The 20,035-nt window shown below is 31.8% G+C and overlaps 1 protein-coding gene across 4 annotated transcripts in view; it reads right to left on the bottom strand.

Moving 5' to 3' along the window:
- Mtmr6 (Myotubularin related protein 6) overlaps nucleotides 1-20,035 on the bottom strand; it is a 169,951-nt gene that overhangs the window by 116,204 nt on the left and 33,712 nt on the right. For all 4 annotated transcript variants that reach the window (XR_015042178.1, XM_085820692.1, XM_085820690.1 and 1 more), the window contains one exon: nucleotides 4,348-4,505. Coding sequence is in view for 3 of the 4 variants with exons in the window: in XM_085820692.1 (XP_085676818.1) it covers nucleotides 4,348-4,505 (158 nt within the window). In the remaining variant the exon portion in view is untranslated. The remainder of the gene's footprint in view (nucleotides 1-4,347; nucleotides 4,506-20,035) is intronic.

Below are 20,035 nucleotides of genomic sequence, written 5' to 3'. Positions count from 1 at the left end.
GCTTGGTAGCAAAAAGATCGGTATCTTGATAATTATTAAATCTACCATTTGCAAAGAAATGTGTAAAAAATGCTGTTTACATTTAACTGACTTTGAATGTGATATGACTAAAAATGGTCAAAATGGTAAAGGATCAACAAAAAAGTTGCCAGATGTAAAGTATTCCAAGAACATCTGCTATTAAAGTGTACAAAATGTGGATTGCCAAACAATAAACTAGGCCCCAATGTAAATTGCCATCACTGATTACTGAATGCTCAAAGAGAATTTGCTGATTTCTCCAATCCAATAGAAAGAAAACAGTAAGTCAAATTCAGATAATCTTAAATATGGAGGAACAATGGTATCCACTGTTTGGCATGCCTTTAGCACATCAATCAAAAACCTGTTTAAAAGCATTTGCTGTCTGCAGCTAAGAAGACTGAACATGAATGGGACCATTCGCCGTTGCCATTTGGGCGTTTTGCCATCAAGACGTATTTTTCCTTACACAACTGTATTATATCTTGTCATATTAAGTTGATTTAAATTAATAACTCTGCTTTGTTTAATAATTTCATAAAAATTTTATACAAAATAATATATAAAATTTTTTTATGTAAACTTTTATACAAATACACTGTTACACATGATATATGAACTTTAAGGAAGTAATGTGCTGACAAGATTCCAAAGTAACTCTGTTCTCCATTCAGATTTCATAAAAATGTGAATATCCTGCTTGTATGTGCGATTTCTCTAAACAAGCCAATTAAAATTTCGAGACATTTTGGCAAATTACGTAAATATTGTACCTGCATGATTTTAAAATCGATAATATAACTTCTGATATAACAGAAGATACTCTGATATAACTTTAACCCTAGTTCTCTTTGATACTGACATAATATTCCAGCTAACTCCGTTAATTTCTTTATACCTTCTTTTGCAAACAAAAATCGAAGCACCATGAAGAAAGTGGTTGTTTTAGATGAAATTGAATATGTGTATAGCTCATACACAGATAATAAAATGATTAAAAAATCAAGGTCATAGAATTTGTTCAAGGTTCACAATCACTCATTGATTGTTCAAATTAGTAGCTGGTCAAACTGCCCATTTCGGCAATGCATGCTTGAATTCACCGAAGCAAAGAGTGGTAGAGGTTCCTAATGCCATCCTGCGACACATACTGCCAGGCATTCATCAGTTATCGCTCTAGATCTGCAATATTTTGCGGCACTGAATCTGGCAGCCTACCATGTCCCAGACATGCTCGACTGATGAAAGGTCTGGTGACCTTGCTGGCCAAGGAAGAGTATCAATCGCACAGAGACATTCCAGAGATATGTGAGCAGTATGTGGCCTGGCATTACCTTGTTGGAAAATGGCCCCAGGATGACGTCCCATGAAGGGTAATGCAACCGGCCGCAGGATGGTATCAACATATCGTTGAGCTGTTTAAAGATGTATGGAGGATGACTAAAGATGACCTGCTGTCATAAGAAATAGTGCTCCACGCCATCACACCAGGGGTTATGGCTGTATGCCTTTGTAAAACAAAGGCTGAATGGGACCGCTGGCCCCACCCACTCCAGACGCAAACACAGTGGTCATCTCCTTCAAAAGTGAAGAGGGATTCATCGCTGAACACTATATGATGCCAGTCTGATGGCAGCCATGATGATCAGCTGCAACACCACTCCAGACGACTCCGCCGATGTTGTAGGGTCAAAGGCAAACGTCTTAAATGCCTCAGTGAGCGTAACCCTGGCTCAGACAAGTGCCGTGAGATGGTGAACGGTACCATGGGGAGGTATAGATGTGGCTATAGTGTGTTAAATAGTGGACAATGACATAGTTGGGGCGGTTCGGGCCTGGCGAACAATCATTTTATCTTGCCTCGCATTTGTGATCCTTAGTCTTCCAGAGCCTTCATTTCATCGGCAATTTCCTTCTAGCAACCATTGTTGCCAACATCTTTGCACAGCAGTGTCTGCATGCTGCAGGTGGCAGCCTATTGCTTTGTATGACCACCCAGCTTCCTGCAACCCTACAGTGCAACCACGAAGTCGTTTAGTTGTCCGTAAGGTCTTCGATATCATCTTAATGGCATCTTTAGTTGCTTCTTTTTGGAATTACAATAGCAGCAACAAAAAAGACAATTTTTCTGCCTTTGTTACTGGTTTTATACTTTGCAAACTGAGCACTAAAAATGCGTGCTATGATCGCAATTCCTGTTTATTTGCCTTGAAACTTTGATCATTTGCATGTTCAATCAAGATGTTTTTGCATACCAAATTTCATCGCGATCACAAAAGTACTTGGTTCTTCGATTGTTTTGCAAAAGAGTGTATCTCATACGTGTAAATAACTATACATATTACAAGCAACCTTTATTAAGTATACAAAAGGTAAACGGAATTATTAATCTAAATAAATTTAATACAAGTATAATACAGTCATATAAAGAAAAATAAGTCCTGACAGTGAAATGTCCTAGACCGAACTGAACAGTTGGCATGATTTTGCAAGATCTTAATGGCTAAGTAATGGAAAAAGATCATGCCATCTCATAAATTGCACTTTAAATTATACTAGACATGTAGCAAGTTAAGAATAAGTATAAAACTACACAAAAGCGTGGAGTCCAGATGCACTAGTAAACAAAACAGCTACAATATTTATTCATCATGGATATTAAATTTTTCCCAAAGGTTAAAAATTATTCTTTTCTTAAGAAGTACATATTCAGCCACACATATGTAATGTTCTAATTAAAATACGATAATCAAATATACATATATATATATAAATGAATATTTGTTTGTCTTTTATACAAATCTACAGTTTGATTCTGATCTTTATGAAATCTGCCACACATGACTTTTAAAGCAAGATATAAGTCACTATTTGCGTAAAATCTCACAAAAACCACCCCATGAGGTTTGCACTCTTTATATACATACATTTTATGCTAATTTAACAAACTTTTGACTTAAAAATCAGTGATTGGAAAGCTTTCTCTTGCCACCCGGAAAAATGCAATGATATTCATTTGTTTCAAATTTAATAAATAAAAACAAATTCAATTATTTAACAGAAATGCATTGCTACTGCCCAAATTAAAATATTTTAAAATGTGTTATCGTTCAGCAAAGCATAAGATATTCAATTTTTTGCGAATTAACATGTGCATTATCTCATCACATGCATCTTCTTTGCTTTTTTTTTAAAGTGAATTTGTAATAGTCACCACAAAGCATTACTTTTGCTTTGAAATCTATTATGCTACCAAAATAAAATCAACTGCTCAATCTACACCTCAAGTACAAAAGCAAAAGGCATCACGAGCTTCAGAAACAAACAAGTAACAGGAAGAAAGACTAGAAAGCATTTGAGTATGGACTGCTTCAGCCCATTCATATGAATGCAACGGGAAAAAAGACTGGAAAATGTTTGAGGAAGCATTGCTCAACCCCATTCGCCTGAAACAGAAGAGCAATAGGAAGCTCTTCTGTTTCAGACGAATGGAGTTGAGCAGTGCTTACTGAAACAAAAACAGAAGAGCAATGTGCAATGTTCATTTGGATCAAGCAATGCGTACTGGAAAACTTTCCAGTATGCATTGCTTGATCCAAATGAACATTGCACATTGATTTAAATCTTGGTGCATTCCATTACCATGCTAATTATGATTATAGTCTTCATCTATGTGTTGCCATTGGAAAGATGGATAAATTATGCATATTGCAGAGCCCTCAAATTTAAGAATGAAGCACCAGGAATGTGCTGCGCAGGCAGAAAAGTGAAACATCCAGAATTAATTTCACCATCTAAACCATTATCAACCTTGGTATCAGGTAACACAAGCTAATCGAAATACTTAAAATACGTGTAAAGAAAAAATTTCATAACAGAATTAAAACACAAGCACTTTCTTTCCCTTCACCGCCGGATAATAGCTAGTTGTTATATAAAACAAACAATGAACAAATAAATTTTAATGCATTTTTCTTCCATATCTACTTTACAAAATTAATATCAAATAAGAATATCCTACTCTAATGTATTCTTTTAATGGCACTGACAAAAATTACTTTGAATAGAAATATTAAAATAGAATGTTTTAAATTTAACAGCTCGCAGTACAATATTTGGTATCATACAATATTTGATTAATGACATTTTGATTTCTGTTTGGTTACAGATATTAAATTTAATAACGAAACATCTTAAAACACTTATCACTAGACATCTCTTTCATGGCACTTTAGTCTTACAGGCACAAAATTAGCATATCTATTACATTTTTAATTAAATTGTGAGTGTTTAAAAAAGTCACTGTTTAGTACATAATAAATTTACCTCATAATCCTTATTGATTAAGGTTAAAACCCAACGATCATTTGGAACACCCATTCGGGCATATTCAGCTTGTAAGTCAAACTTATTCCAGCCAGAGCGTTTAGGAAGATCTTCATTTGAAGCAGTATAATGAAAGCAATATAATTCATGAATATTTACTGAAAAAAATAATAGCAATAAGAATAACAACTATAAAAATATACTGGGTGATAACTAGAATACATAATACTGAAAAACAAAACATACTGGCTTTTATTTATCAAAATATAATTTTTTAACTTAAACGTAATGTTTTTGAACATATTAATAGCAAACCAGGCAACAGTTTTATCAGCCAAAAATACTAAACACAGTAATTTTTTTGGGAGAGGGGAAGAGAGGAATATTGCTAAATATGACATGGCTCTTTCAGCCATTTCTGAAGTTATTTAGTTGACTCATTTAAAAACTGATTACAATCTATCAAGGAAAACAATGACCTAAAAAATTTACAAATTATTTTCTTTATGAATTTAACTAGACTGTAATGATACACAAATTCCATTATAAACATATATTCTATTAAATTATTTGACAACAACATAGCACACACCACTGAATGGGGCTAATTGATTAAATAATAAATTTTTCAAAAATTACATGCCAAGGAACACCTTTGTAAAAGTAATTTTAACAGAAATTGAGCCATATTTCCATTATGAAAAAGGAAAATTAGAAAAATTTAAGCAGATGACCCGCTCTTCTACCAAAAACTTAACTCATGACAAACTATAGATACTCCGAAGCTTTAACCACTTGGGCAGTGGAAGGTCAATAACACAGTATAAAAAAGCACTACTTTTAGAAATTTCAAAGTAATAATGCAAATAAGTAAGAATATGATTGAAAACCAAAAGTATTATTCAGATTGAAAATGGTGATAATAAACTTATGTAACACAAACTAAACATTTAGAAAAATTTCTTCAAAGCCTATATGAACACTACTAAATGATTTCTAAACATTTGACATGAAATTTTATTAACAAAGATTAATGAAAGATGCTTTTCTAAAAAAATGTTAAAACGTTGACAATAAAAAATGTTTTTAAAAAAAGCTTAAAAATGTTATGTATTTATAATCAATACATATATACAATTTACTGAAATTCTTCTCTCCTACTTTAATCATTTCAATTATCATGTAACATATACATTTATCTATCTATCTGTAAAGAAGCACACTTAGAAGTAATGATGTAGTAGAAATACTGATTGCACAGAATGCGGATTAATAATAAAGACCAACTTGGTAGCCAAGGCAGATTAAATATTCATCTTTATTTCAGTAAACATGTCATGGCCACAAACAACTTGGCATTCTAATTGTGCCTGTTTCAAAATGTTTGCATTTTTGATAGCTTTACAGTAAGAAGAGAACAGTAGCAATCCAGGTAGGTAGTAGAAAGCAAGCATGTTCAAAATAAAATCTTAATTCAGAATAATTTATTTTCAGTTCTAATGCATTTGATTGGATAACTAATACTACTGTAAAATTATTATTGGCTATTTGAATTTTAGTTCCATTTACATCTCCAGCATTAGGTATAAGTCCAAAATGGTTCAAAATGTCTGCAATAGTTAGTACTGGTTGCGAATTATTGTAATATTTCTAGCTAACAGTTAAGGAAATTGAAAACTAGAAAGACAACAGTAAATAATCGTCATGCTAAATTGGTTATTTTAGTGCCTTTTGAAATTAAAATGCTGTTATTAAAAGATTTTACTAGACTGTTTTGTGAATAATGCAATGCTAATGTAATAAGACTAAAGATTAAATACGGCAGTTAATGCCAGATTATTAAAGAGGGGAAAAAATAATACCCTTCTTTGAAATTCAATTTTTAATTAATGTAGCTGTTAGTAAAATAATTTCTTCTCTTAAGTAAACAACTGCTGTAGAAATTTTTAAAAAATTCTGTTTAACTGATTGTGTTACCTATAACATTTTTGGAAATATTTAACCACCAGTTAATTAATTTTATAGTTTCAAATTTTAATTTTCTTCTCTTACAGTTTAATTTTTTATAATAATCAAGCATGTATAAATCAAGATATTCTATTTCATTCTAACTTGCATTATTAGCTTTATTTAATACTAAGCAAGTTGCATAACTGCAGCAATTTTCAAGATATCCACATTTATTAACCAAAATTATGAAATCAATGTACAAGAATGTATTTGAAAAATATATTTTATATTAATAACTGATGCTCTTTAGAGAATAAGTAAAGGTTATAAACTTGGGTGAAGTAATTGGTTTCCATTGAAATACCATTTAATTTGTTGAAAAATGGAATCTAACCCTTTACCCATTGAACAATTTTGACAAAAATCTGTTTAAAAACCATAAAATTTTCATAGACTATTTTTAATGTTTATAAAATTCAAAATAGATTCATATAAATAACCAACGTTTTTCCTTAAATTTAACGGTTTTTTAAAATATGTACAAATTTTTATTAACTTACCTCATATTTGGCTTTCCTATGTATTATAATTTTTTAAGATAGAAAAGTTATATATGCTTTAAATAATGGACAGTATTATCTGCAAATTATGATGCTTTTATTCAACGTCAATAACATCTATAATATTTTTTTAAAAAGTTAATTTTTCTGGACGTGATATAATTTTAAACGTGGTATGCAGAGTCCTTCCTACATTACAGTCTTTGCAACAATACCTCATTTCTCTCCTAATTTGTTTTTCCATTTGCGTTCTTCTTAGATGAACACATTTAACATTCCCTGGCAAGGTTATCCCTTTTCTCTGTATGTGGTATAAGTTCCAAAAAACGGCTTTCAAATAAACAACTTGATAACACTTCATTCAATGGACAGCCTTGTCTTGAAATATGGACATAAAAGTGTGTATTAATCAATTATTTCATTGTCTAAATTTTAAATGAAATTTTTCTCAGCCTTCTTTTTTATGAACTTGAAAAGTGTTGAAAACAGCTTGGTCTAAAAATTGAAAAATTATTTTTTTTATATAATATTTTTCCCCAACGTTTCAGGCTATTTGATAACTAGAAAGGCATTGATCTACAAGGTCCCCACCTCTCAGTGTTTTATTGTATACAATTACAACCTTTGATTTTCTTTCTTTCTTTCTTTCTTTCTTCTTTTTTTTTTTAATTACCTCAACAGTTTCAGAAGCATGAAATGATAACAACATTGTCACTACCTTTTTGTCCCTCCATTTCAAAGCAAGGATTTTTCCATGTCTAAATTATATAACTTTGTCAAGTTTTAATTTTCCAATTTTCAATGCTAAAGGCAAACTTTTTATTTTGTCTAACTGTTCCAACCACATCTATTTGATAAGTCAATAGGATATCACATAATTCTGGTGAAGTACAAAAATTATCTAAGGTGATGCAGTGGCCTTGATTCAATAATGGCATCATCAAAGTCATAACAGCTTGTAAACAGCTTGTAAAGGTAACAATAGAGATTGGATTTTAGAATGGAATAAAGTACCTTTCCCAGTATATACAATAAATGACCATATACAGGGTGAGGCAAATAAAAGTGGCCCAGAGAACAGAGTGACTCTGAACAGAGCACTTTTATTTGCTACACCCTGTCTAACCAGTAGCAGATTCGCTTAGTATGTGTGCTTTCATACTAAATTTTGCTTTTTTCAAGGGTATATTATTGGCACTAAGATAAACACCCTTTGAGCTACATCAAAGTTTCATCTATGGTAATATCTCTATTAGGAGTAATTGTTGTTTGATGTAGTTTAATCAAATGCTCACATATAGACCAAATTTTGTCACTATTATCACTATCTTCAAATTCACCAGGATCGCCCATTATTATTATCACTGTCTTCAAATTCCAATACTTCAGAATCAAAAGTATCTGGGGGGGAAGTGGGAATGCCTTCTGAATCAGCTCCCGATTCTTCAAAACTGAAATGCTCTTGTTCACTTGAGCTAACACAATTTACAAATATTAAACACGAATTTGAATCATTTCAAAACATGTTATAACTAATTTTTTTTTTCTAAATCTGTATACTACTTCTGTATAATCAAATTGCTAATACTATGTTGTCATCTGTAAATCTACTTTGCAAATAAAATTAATATGGACATGATAAAAATTGACATTTCCATGACTTTTTATTGAGAATGCTTAGCCCACGTGAGATACAAGCACGACAAAATTTATTCAAACCAGCTGCCCGTATGAGAGACGGGCACGATGACTAAGGGGTTAAACTGAATAAATAGTCATGAAATATTACAATATTATGGAAATCCTTACATTTGTCTTCAGCTCTAAAATTGTAAGTACTTCTGGAAATAGTTTTGATAGTTGCAAGAGACTGTCATAAAATCTTTCAAAGAGATATATACAAATTTTCAAAATTATAGCAGTTGATTTCTTTAATCTCAATATTCTGAAGTGTAATAATTACTGAAAGGTTGCCATTAATATTCCCACTGTAGTTATGTTCCTGATTAACAGGTGTTAACATAATCAAAAAAAAATTTTCTTAAGCTTGAGAGAAAAAATATAATCAGTTCCTTTCTTGAAATTTCTGGTACCATTTGCAATAAATCTGAAATACTACTGAAATTTATTTTATCAAACAATGAGTTAAAGAAACTTAATCTTGCAGAAACTTTTCTTAGATTTTTTATTTCTAATTGTTAATTTAAATTTATGAAAATCTAGTACCAGGTCTTTTAATAAAGTGTATCCTTTATAGTTACTCAAAATGAATTTTTGAAAGCTTGTTTTTGAAGGTGTGTAAATATTTAATATTGTGAGTAAAATTGGTAAAATTAAATAATTTTCTAAAGTTGGCTAGTAGTTTAATTATGGCCACAGTGGAAAAAACTATTTTCCGCTGAATAGAAGTCCAATAAAGTCTTTTCGTTAAATTCTATTCATTCATTCAAATTTTAAATAAGTACCTAAAATTTTGCACTTGTGATCATAAAAGATTAAAATTCTTATAATCAAGAGAAATTTACTGTTGCAAGCAAAATAAATCCAATAATTCCAAAATAGTAAAGAGTTAAAACTCAGGTATCAAATATGGTAGTCCATTATTACATAGACTATATAATTTAGAAAAATTCCCTTAGACATAAACAAAATTAAATAAGAACTATAATTAAAGTTATTTAGTAAACTATTCAATACATAATTCTAAGACAATATATTCTGATACAAAGATATGTATATGAAACGTATGCAAATCATGTATTTCTTTTCATTAATATGCACAAATATTACAAATGAGGACAAACTAAATCTGTGTGTTCTATAAACCAGTGTTTCTCAACTGGATTTACTCTGAGGACCGGTAAAATATTTTGATACATTCTCGTGGACCGGTGAGTTTAATAATTCGACCCACTGCCATAATTTTTTCACATAAATAAATCATCATCGATCATATTATTTTCTAAACTAGTAAACTATTATTATTGTAATGTAGGTGCTGTTGTAATATCGATTGTCGGCCGATGACGCTGGATTTTGAACAGATAGCTGGATATTTCGCAGACTGGCAAATATTTCTTGGTCGGTCCGTGAGAGATTATGTCTATAGCAGGTTTGAGAAACACTGCAAGACTATAGATATATGTTTACAACTTAATTTTACAAAATGAATTCATGTTAAAATTAGATGAAATATGCATATCAGTAAGTTGAGTAAATCTATTAATTACCTATTTGGGATTTTATAAAGGAATTTAAGTCTTGGTGGAAAATAGTACAAGTGCGAGAGTTAGCATAATGCTCAGTATTGTGAGATGTACTATGTTTTTCATTATAACAGACAAGTAGTTGGGAATTATATGCAATTGAGCACAATGTGCACAATAAAGTTTAGCTCTACGTTGTTTGATGTGATGTCCGAAAGCTTGGCATCCATAACATCGTTTTATTTGATAAGTCTTGCGAAAAGAACAGGCATTAAATCTAATATATATCCAACCTCGATAGGCAAGCACTGCAAGATCTAGTCTGCTAATTCTTAAAACATAATTCTCAGTACCAGAATATCTGTTTTTACCAGAAAAACTTGTAATCAGTTGTAATGGTTGATGTAGTTTTGAAAACAAATGCAAAGAGAAAGAAGTTTGAATATCTGCCAAGTAGCATTTGAAGGCACTACGAAGATGACAATAGTATCCATTGGTGATCAATGTTCATGAAGTTTCAATTTTTTGGTCTCAGTATTAGAACTAATAGAAGATTTCAGTTTGGCTTGTTCAGAATTCGCACAACTAACCAAAAGTCCTTGGTAACATGCAGCTGCTTAATCACAATGCCTAATTTCAATGGATGAACAACAGTGGCCAATTGTTCATGAAGAATTTCAGGTGAATTAGAAAATTCTGTGAAAGATATTAGCAAAACATTATCAAGAGTGGTTTTTGAAGATTTATTAACACTAGGAATTCTTTCTCTGGATGTTACCAGAAGCACTGAAGAAAAGAGAAATGATTTGATAAAAGACCAAACTGTTGTGTCTTATCTTTTCATCCAATCATGTCAGTTTGCCCATTCTTAACAACAGCAGAATGTTCTAAAACAGAATCAAATGCAATATCAGAATAAGACGCAATATCAGAATAAGACGTCCGACATAATTGTCAGTTCTCAAAACAAATTCAGTTTGAAAACACTTTTCTTCTGTATGCAAACTATCCCAGTCAGTAATCACAGAATTATCTATAGTATTAACATTAATGATACTCTACAAAATCTGGACAAGCTCAACTGCATTATTTTTTTTTTTTTTTTTTGGTACAGTCAAAAGTCGTTAATTCGGACACCCATAATCCGGACCTCAAAGCTACAAACTTTCTGTCGCATTTATGCGTGAATGCGACGCATGCGCGTAAGACCTTTACGGCTGCAAATATGCTTGTGCGTGTGCGCAAAATACGTTTACGAGTGCGCGTTTAATGTATAACGGACGGTATAAGCTAAGGTAGAATTATCTAATTATCTATTTCAGTTAATGTTGCAGATTGCATTGTTCCTTAATCTTCGAATTGGATCGGCTTATTATTTTTTGCAGACTGTTAGAGCAATTTTATAAAAGTAAGCTTGAACTTTCGATTATGTCAAATAGAATTTCTGATATATATTTATTAATATGTAAAAAATCTACAAAGCGAAAGTATATTTCAAAGTTCATTAAACAAAAAGTGGAATTGCTGCAAAAAATGGATAAAGGCATATCCTTTATTTATCTAAACTTTAACGTTTGTTTATCTAGACTTTGTTTATCTTTAACGCTGCAGTGCGCAATGAATTGGAAGTTGATCTGTCAGCACTATCCTTATCTTCAGAGCAGATGTTTTTATTTTATTTGGCTTATAATTCCTTACTAAATGTAGTATTTCATCTCGATGTACTCTGTCTTTTATATAAATCAAATTCCTCGTCATTATAATTCGTTTCCGATAGCGAAGAAAGTGACAGAGGTTATTGAAAACGAAAAAATTTGAATCGACAAATTAGTCGGTAGACACAGCAATTATAGGACTTGAACAGCAGAACTTTGTAACTGAACAAGAAATTACGTCTGTTTATAGAATTAAAGAGAATGTATTATCACATGAAAAACGAAGCAACTTAAACAACTTACATTGAAAGAAATGTTTAATAAAGTACACAAATAAATATTAAGCTTTTTTTTTTTTTTGTAAATTTTGATACCCTTTAGATCATAATTGTTCTTTATTTCATAAATTATGGTTTCATATTTTTAATTTTATAATTTCTGCATGCCATCTTATCAGATTTAAACTGATGATCTATAATCCGGAAAAATCGATAATCCGGAATCGCCGAAGTTCCGATGAGTCCGGATTAACGACTTTTGACTGTATAAAACTATTATTTCTTGAAGCACGGCACTTTCCTTATGGATAGCACTAATCATCTTTTGTAGACTCACTAGGAATAGATCCTTTTTCTTAAAGGACTTAGCAAAGTTCATAGTAATTTTAGATCAGGTTGAATAATTTTAACAGAATCTTTGTTTTTACCTATTTTGCCCAAAAAATAATCTGTGTCTGGAGAGTCCATTTGCAAATCGGTAGAAATATCGCTTTCAGCCATTGTATAGTAAAATGCACAATAATGAACTGAATTCAGCATTGAATTTATTAGATAAATACTGAAAAGTACCTCAATTACGTTATAATGCACATATCAACTGTCAATAATAATATTAAAAAAATATCAAATACTACTTAAATGGAGACAAGGAGGATGTTAAAGAAAGATAGGATACTTTAAAAGATTAAATTATTTTGAGATCTTTAAAAAGAAAGTTAATGGCAACTGCAAATTGAGATGTTGCAAAAGCGAAAGTAGATCTAATATGAGGAACAGTGGTGTAAATCAGCATGCCTACTATATTACATGCAAGAACATACAATTTACATAAAAATGACGTCTATAATATGTATAATCCTAGTTAACTTAAAGAATTACATTACAACAGCTAAGAAGCATACATTTAAATCAATTAAGTCAAGGTAAAAAGCTACTAATTAGCATCTCTGATAGCAAAATTGCACCAAAGTCAACGTAAACAAACTTCTATTTCAGACATAGTATCCAAAGAGATCATTTAAAATACACATATTATATATCCCCAGAATCATAATTTTGTAAGGAACTGATATTTTAACACCTCTAAACACTTGTGTTTTATTTGAAAGCACTATGATGAGAAATAGAGGAGTATCTTGAAGCACACTATAAGCACAACACAGTATGCACAAAAATCATCATATATGGAGCACGGGGTATCCCAAATGTATATTACTGAATTAGGTATTTTGCAGAGAATACAAATAATATCATCATCAAGCACCAGCACTATATCACAAAACAAAAGTAGTCGTTAAGCGCACAATACACACTATACTTGGATCACAGAAATCGCCATATCCAGAGAACAGATAACACAAATTTGATATCTTTACATGTGGGAACACTTCACAAATCTGAATATCATGAGAAATCTGCTTCCGAAAAGGTTATTCTGCAATCCAAAGCAAGACAAGCGTGAGAAACAAAGGCACGTCTGATCACACTGAAGACAGCACTGCGAGTCTTGCTGGAGGAGGTAAGGAATCATTCTTACACTTACTTTTGAAAGTGATGGGAAAGGCTGCTGATCTAAACAAATTTTATAGTGGGCAGATTGTAATGGGTGAAAAGACTCAGTATCAATGAAACTGCACAACTGGTAGGTTGTTCAAAATCTGTCACTGTTGGCGTTTACAAAGTGAATAAATGTTGGTGAAACCAGCAGTACACGCTACGATGTTGGACACGCCACACATCATCAATGAAAAAGGACATTGAAGACTGCCTTGTTTGGTACAGCAAAATCGGCATCAGAAAGTGGCTCAGCTGACAGCTTAACACAATGTAGTTCCAAGCAGCAAGTGTTTTGCAACAAACAGCTCAGCAGACACTGTTGGATATGGGACTGCCCAGCATATGTCCCACTTGTGTGCCTCTGTTGACTAAGTGCCATTGTCAACTATGCCTACAGTGGGACCGGGAACATTGACTGGACCACGTATAAGTGGAAGATAGTTGCCTAGTTGGATGAATTATGATTTCTCATTCGTCACATCAATGGTTGTGTCAAGGTACATTGTCTTCCAGGAAAACAATTGCTCTTATACAGCTGGTCGGTCATACACAGGCTACTGGTGGTGGTGTTATGCTTAGGGGGACGTTCTCATGGGTGGCTCTTACATTTAGTTACGGCAGAACAGACCATGAAAGCTGCAGATTGTTTGAACATAAATGAGGATCACTTGCACTCTTAAGTGGCACCTGTCTTTGCAACTAGAAATGTATTCAAGCAGAACGATGCTCCACGTCACAAGGTTCGAGTTGTGCTGGAGTAGTTCGGGAAACATAAGGATGAATTCCAATTAATGTACTGGCCACCTAACCCACTGGATCTTAACCCAATAGAGCACATTGGGATGTCATGAAGGGCAGCTCAGAGTTCAAACACTACCATGTTGGAATATCTCGACTTTGCATGTCTGCTGCTTAGACATTTGGTACAACCTGTCTCCAAACAAGAACTTGTGGCATCCATGCCAAGGTGAGTTGCAGCCGTTTTGCAGGCCAAAGGTTGCACAACATTTTATTGAGAAGGTAAACATAATGTTTTGGCTCTTCAGTGTATATATACAGGCTCATAAACGAATTCATTCATTTTGAAAAGGCTATATTTTTAAAAGTATTTTACGTAGACACACAAAAGATATATGAAAAGAATCAAAAACTCACCAAGTTTATACATTCTTTGCAAATATTCAGTATGTGCCCATCTAGTGACATGAGACACATTTAGATGATAATCGAGCTCATTCCATATATTTTGTAACACTGTTGTCCAGCAGATGTCCGGCCTGTCAATTGACCAGATGTTCTGAATACCACAAAAAAAAAAAAAAAAAAAAAAAAAAAAAAAAAATGTGTGAAAGATTTTGCGTCAATGGTTGCATTTCAAACCATACCAACCATGTAAAAGCTTCTGCGGTTACAGAGTAAATTTAATGGTTCCCCTTGGATTATCGCTAAGTTGTTGTTTCATTTATGGTAACCTGAGTAGTTGAATGTTATGGAAACCCTATTATGATGTAATTGATTGCATAATTGCGGTGAATTTGAATGATGATCTGGAAGAGTTTGTTTGTGTATTAGATGTTGGTTATTTTGTGGTAAGTAAAAACACAGTAAAATAGCTAAATGTAGTAAGATTAATTTGAAGTTTCTGTACGATTTGGAATGAAAGGGATGAAAAGCATTAATTGACTGGTGTGTAAATGAAGGCTTATTTAGTAGCTATTATAAATGTCCTGTTTGTACAAAGGAAATGCATATGGTCAAATGTCGGAAGATACTGACACTGCGGAGGATATTTTTTACTCTTATTTTTGTGAATTTATACATAGACTCCAACCTGCAGCACAACTTGTCAGTAGTCAACGTGCGAACAACATTTTTACGACTTTGAAAATGCGTGCGTAATGCATGTTGTAATTAACCATTCATTAATTGTGATCAAAACTGCTTCGAGAGTTTTAGGACCTAAATTTGGACGAAATTCCGTCTGATTTTTTTAGCAATAGAAAAAATTCTTTCGCAAGCTGCATTTGAATGAGGTATTATTAAGACAGCAAGCATTACAGTAGGCAATACTTTGTATTTAATGCACGCATTCATATTTTTTAATTTGGCAATTTCTTCCCATCAATACACAAATCTACAATTTCTTTCAAATCATCTACTTGATACATGGAAAATTCAATTTCCACTTGATTAAGATATTTTTCATCAATAATGGATGGAAAAGTATTTATCAAATACAGATGAAAAGGAAACAGATGAAAGCGCTACTTTGGTAGATGGTTGTACAGATGGTTTGGTGATTTTTTTTTGGGGGGGGGGGCAAGCGATACGACATATGGTAAACTCATTAGCTAGACAAGTTATTTATTGTAACTGATACTTTGTTGTCATTTTATTTAAAAAATAATGCATTTTATTGTGCATAAATTCCATATTTTTAAATATTATTTATAGCTTCTAAATATTAAAAATCAATTTAATTTTGCATTTTTATTTGAAATAAAAATTTTATTGTTTATGATATTTTATGTAATTTTATGTTGTGGATGATGTAATGAATGATGTCACATTACTTTAGAAGTAATTGGCTTTAATATCTATAAATTTAATCTAATGTTTTAAGCATTATTTATGGCTGTTAAATATTAAAATACAATTTAATTTTGCATTTTTGTTTGAAAAATTATGTTATTATGTATGATTATTTAAATAACATTAATTCTATGTGTGATGTAATCAGCTCCCTGATTGGTTACAGAATATTTGTGCATTAACGAGCTGTAATCAGTTACTGAATATTTGTGCATTACTGCGCCATTTTAAAATTTTATTATTCATCTCTTCGAATTCCTTACATTTCATAAGGAACGGATATGTCCTTTTCAAAGATTAATGCTGTTATTGTTAGTACCAAAAATTATTGGTATCGGAATCAAAAAATTGTCCTTTGAGACCTTATTTTGGCAACCTGGTTTTCCTAATCAAAGATTTATTTATAAATTATTACAAGGGTCAGAGGAAATTTATTTTAAATTTTTGGAGGAAACCTCGCTAATTGCTTCTTCAATGAAGTGCGAGAAATGTGGATCATGGATGAAGATCGTTAAAAGAGCCGATTCTGAGGACGGCCGTATATAGCATTGTAGTTCACGGTGGAAGAAATAACCGCTGTAACAGTAAAAAAGTATTAGACACTCCTCCTTTTTTACTGGCAGTAAACTTCTAATTGCTGTCATTTTTAGCTCTAGTATACAAAGCGTTCTCATTTATTTATTTTAAAGTATTTGAATTTAAGGTATTTTGATGGTATTCAGCTTAAGTAATATTTACTTATCCAATTAAACGTTGATGCAATGTTTTTATTTTATTTCATTGCTATATGAAAGTAATAATTTAACCTTACTTTAGTATTTTATACTCATAGTAAATGTATTTATTACATTTGCCTGCCATCTTAAAAAACGTTTTTAACAAAAAAATAGTCAATTATTTTTAACAATACTTATTTTTTTTAAAGTTTTGAATACTTTACTATGGGCAAAATATGTAAAAACAGAGTTTTTCAAGATGGCTGACGATTGTTAAAACCGTGCCAACAATTGCATCAAGTAAATCGCCAAAAATCCGTGCAACCATCTACCAAAGTAGCACCCAGGTGAAAATGAAACTTCAGTCTTCAAGTTAATGTCAGCAACTTCAGCATGTTTTAGAAATAGATCACTTAGTGGTAATTTATCTATTATATATGAATATGCAGTTACAAAAAAAGCTTGCACAGAATTGAAAAATGGTTTCATTTCACTTTCAATCAACTTGGCATATTTTAAATATAGTCTTGTTTCCCGTACCAATCACTAAATTTCATTTTCTTTTTGTTTACTATACTTCTGAAATGGAAGAGATGTTAAGAGTAAAATCTTCATTTTCTTTAGAAATTACTGATGGTTTTATGAATCTAACAAATAAATTCATTAAAAGTTCAACACATTCTATTCTCAATTTATGTATATAAGGAGCTTGTTGTGGAAAATTAATATTTACTGTTAGAAACAAAGGCAAAGTATTTTTCAAAAATAACAAGCACAATTTGGTGGTAGGTGATTGCAACATTTTTTTAATGTTTTGCAATCTCCTTCCTTCATTCTCACTGTTATCTGGTTGATCTCCAAAAAAATTTATCACAGCATCCCACTGTTCCCAAATCCTTGTTATAGATTCTAAAAAGAGACAACCATCTCATACTGCAGTATTTAAAAATTTTATGAGACTTTGCATTCTGTTCCAAAATTTTTTGAGCAACTTTAAAGCTATGCTTCTGTTTCAAACTTTTCTCCAAATAAAAATATATATCTATTAACAATATTTCGATTTCTGAGGCAATTCATTTTTCAGTAGACTTTTTTGCAGCTATATGCAAGAGGTGGCAGGGACAACCTCGAATCATTATACTTGATTTGAATACGGAAGCACTGCTTTGAAAAGCTCTTTGGAATGATCTGAAACAGAAAGCGCTAGATTTTGTTCAACTAAAAATTGAACAAAATAGCATTCGGCTTCTATAGGACCTGTTTCGTCATCTTTTATTAAGAAATTCATTATTTCTGTAGATTTTACAGTGCCAAGTTCTATATACTTTTGAGAAAAAAACATGCCGTTTAATCATCTTTTTTGCCATGTGCAACTGAGAAGTCTTTGTTGCCTACACTGCAGTGTGCATGATTCACAGAAATAATTTTGGATGCTTTAATGCATAGAAATTCTGAAGAATATGAATCTTTAAATTTCTGCTTTGATAATTTTTCGTTCGAGGTAGCATTGTTAACAAAAAACTTCTACCTGAATCACAGTTCACAAGACATGCTAAGCTATCGCTGTAATCCAAACAATGGAGTTGAAGGCAGGCTAAACACACAGCAGCAACGAACCTGGGAGACAGACAAAGAAGACAGATGTTGCGGGGGAACTATTGACAATCATTAACAGTTGGAGTTACTGATCTATGATTGGCTATTCTTTAAAACCAGCAATGCACTCAACACGCGATATATGATGACACGAAAATTCAGTCAATCATCAGATGAATCAGTTGGTTCTGTTTTACGTACTGGTTCTCCTATTCTGTTTCTATAAAATACGTAGTTTTTTTCCACACTTTTTGTAGCTTGTAGTTTTTCATGAATTTCTGTAGAAACGTACAGAGAATACGTAGTAGTTGGAGTCTATGTTTATGTGGCGACACCAGTATACAGATTTTAGTTCAAATAATTTTAGGAAGTTGTTGAATGCTGTTAAGGAATTTTGTCTGACTGAAGAGATGGAAATTTCTACATAAGGTAAGCGAATATTTCCTATATGTAGTGCTAAGATGAATTTCCATTTTTATGTTATTTCATTGCTTGATTTAAAATGTAGTTTATTGAGATAAATTTTTTGTTTGGCTCTAGTGTAGAACTGGCTGCTCCTTTGATTTTTTAAGCAAAAATAAATCGATGTGTACACAGACAAAGGGAGTGCGCAATGCCAAGTTCGTGCAATTCTCTGGTTTTTTTCAAGTGAAAATAGGTCGATGTGACCGAATTTCAGCAATTCTTTGTCTTATTACTTTGGCTTTGCATAGTGGCGATTTTTGCGCCAAAAATCGTCGCTACACAAAGCCAAAATAACAAGTCAAAAAGTGCACAAACTCTGTGCTCATGTACCTCCAAAAATCGCCAGTTTTTGCCAAAAGGCACCTGAAAATATATTTTTACCACTCCTACAACAATTAAAGCTGGAGGATTATGCCTGTTGACTAGATTTTTGCATCAACATTGAAGGATGAAGATTTCATCACCAATATGATATTCAACAATGTAGCAACATTCCACTTATCCATGAAACTTGCTAAAATAATTCAGAACTAAAATCACAAAGACCTTGAAAGAAATGAAATTTAAAACCAGCACAATCTCAAAATTTCCCAGTAAAAATATAAAAAAACCCATCAAACTAGTGTTTTTAAACCAGAAGAAATCCTCAAAACAACAGAAATATATAAAATAAGAACAGAAATACAATTAAAATCTAATTCAACATTCTCAAGAGCAGGTAGATCAGATTCAACTGAATCCTTCCTCCCAGGAAAACCACTATGTTTCTGTTTACCCAAAATTAGCTGATGAACCATCTTAAATCATTTAATTATAATAATTCATCAAAAAATTCTGAAAAATTAAAATTATAAGAAAATTCAAAAAATCATATTCAGATAGCAAAGAGGAACAAAATGGAATTCATTCAAAACAGTGTAAATAATCATTGCATATTATAAATGAAAAAAAAATTAAGTTTAACAACTTTGTGGTAAAAAATAAATCAAAATTAAAATTGCTAGCAATATCAAAAAACATATTCAGATACAGCACAGTAGGATAAAAAAAGAAATTCAATCAAAACAATGCAAAAAACCTGCTTTCAATGCTACATTCTTGTCAGGCTTTTTC

This window comes from Stegodyphus dumicola, chromosome 7 (assembly GCF_044657685.1).
Source record: "Stegodyphus dumicola isolate Sdum_Otavi_A_Nest chromosome 7, ASM4465768v1".
Classification (NCBI taxonomy): Eukaryota; Metazoa; Arthropoda; class Arachnida; order Araneae; family Eresidae; genus Stegodyphus; species Stegodyphus dumicola.
Note: the sequence above shows the minus strand (reverse complement) of the source record. Positions and strands in the feature narration are given on the sequence as shown.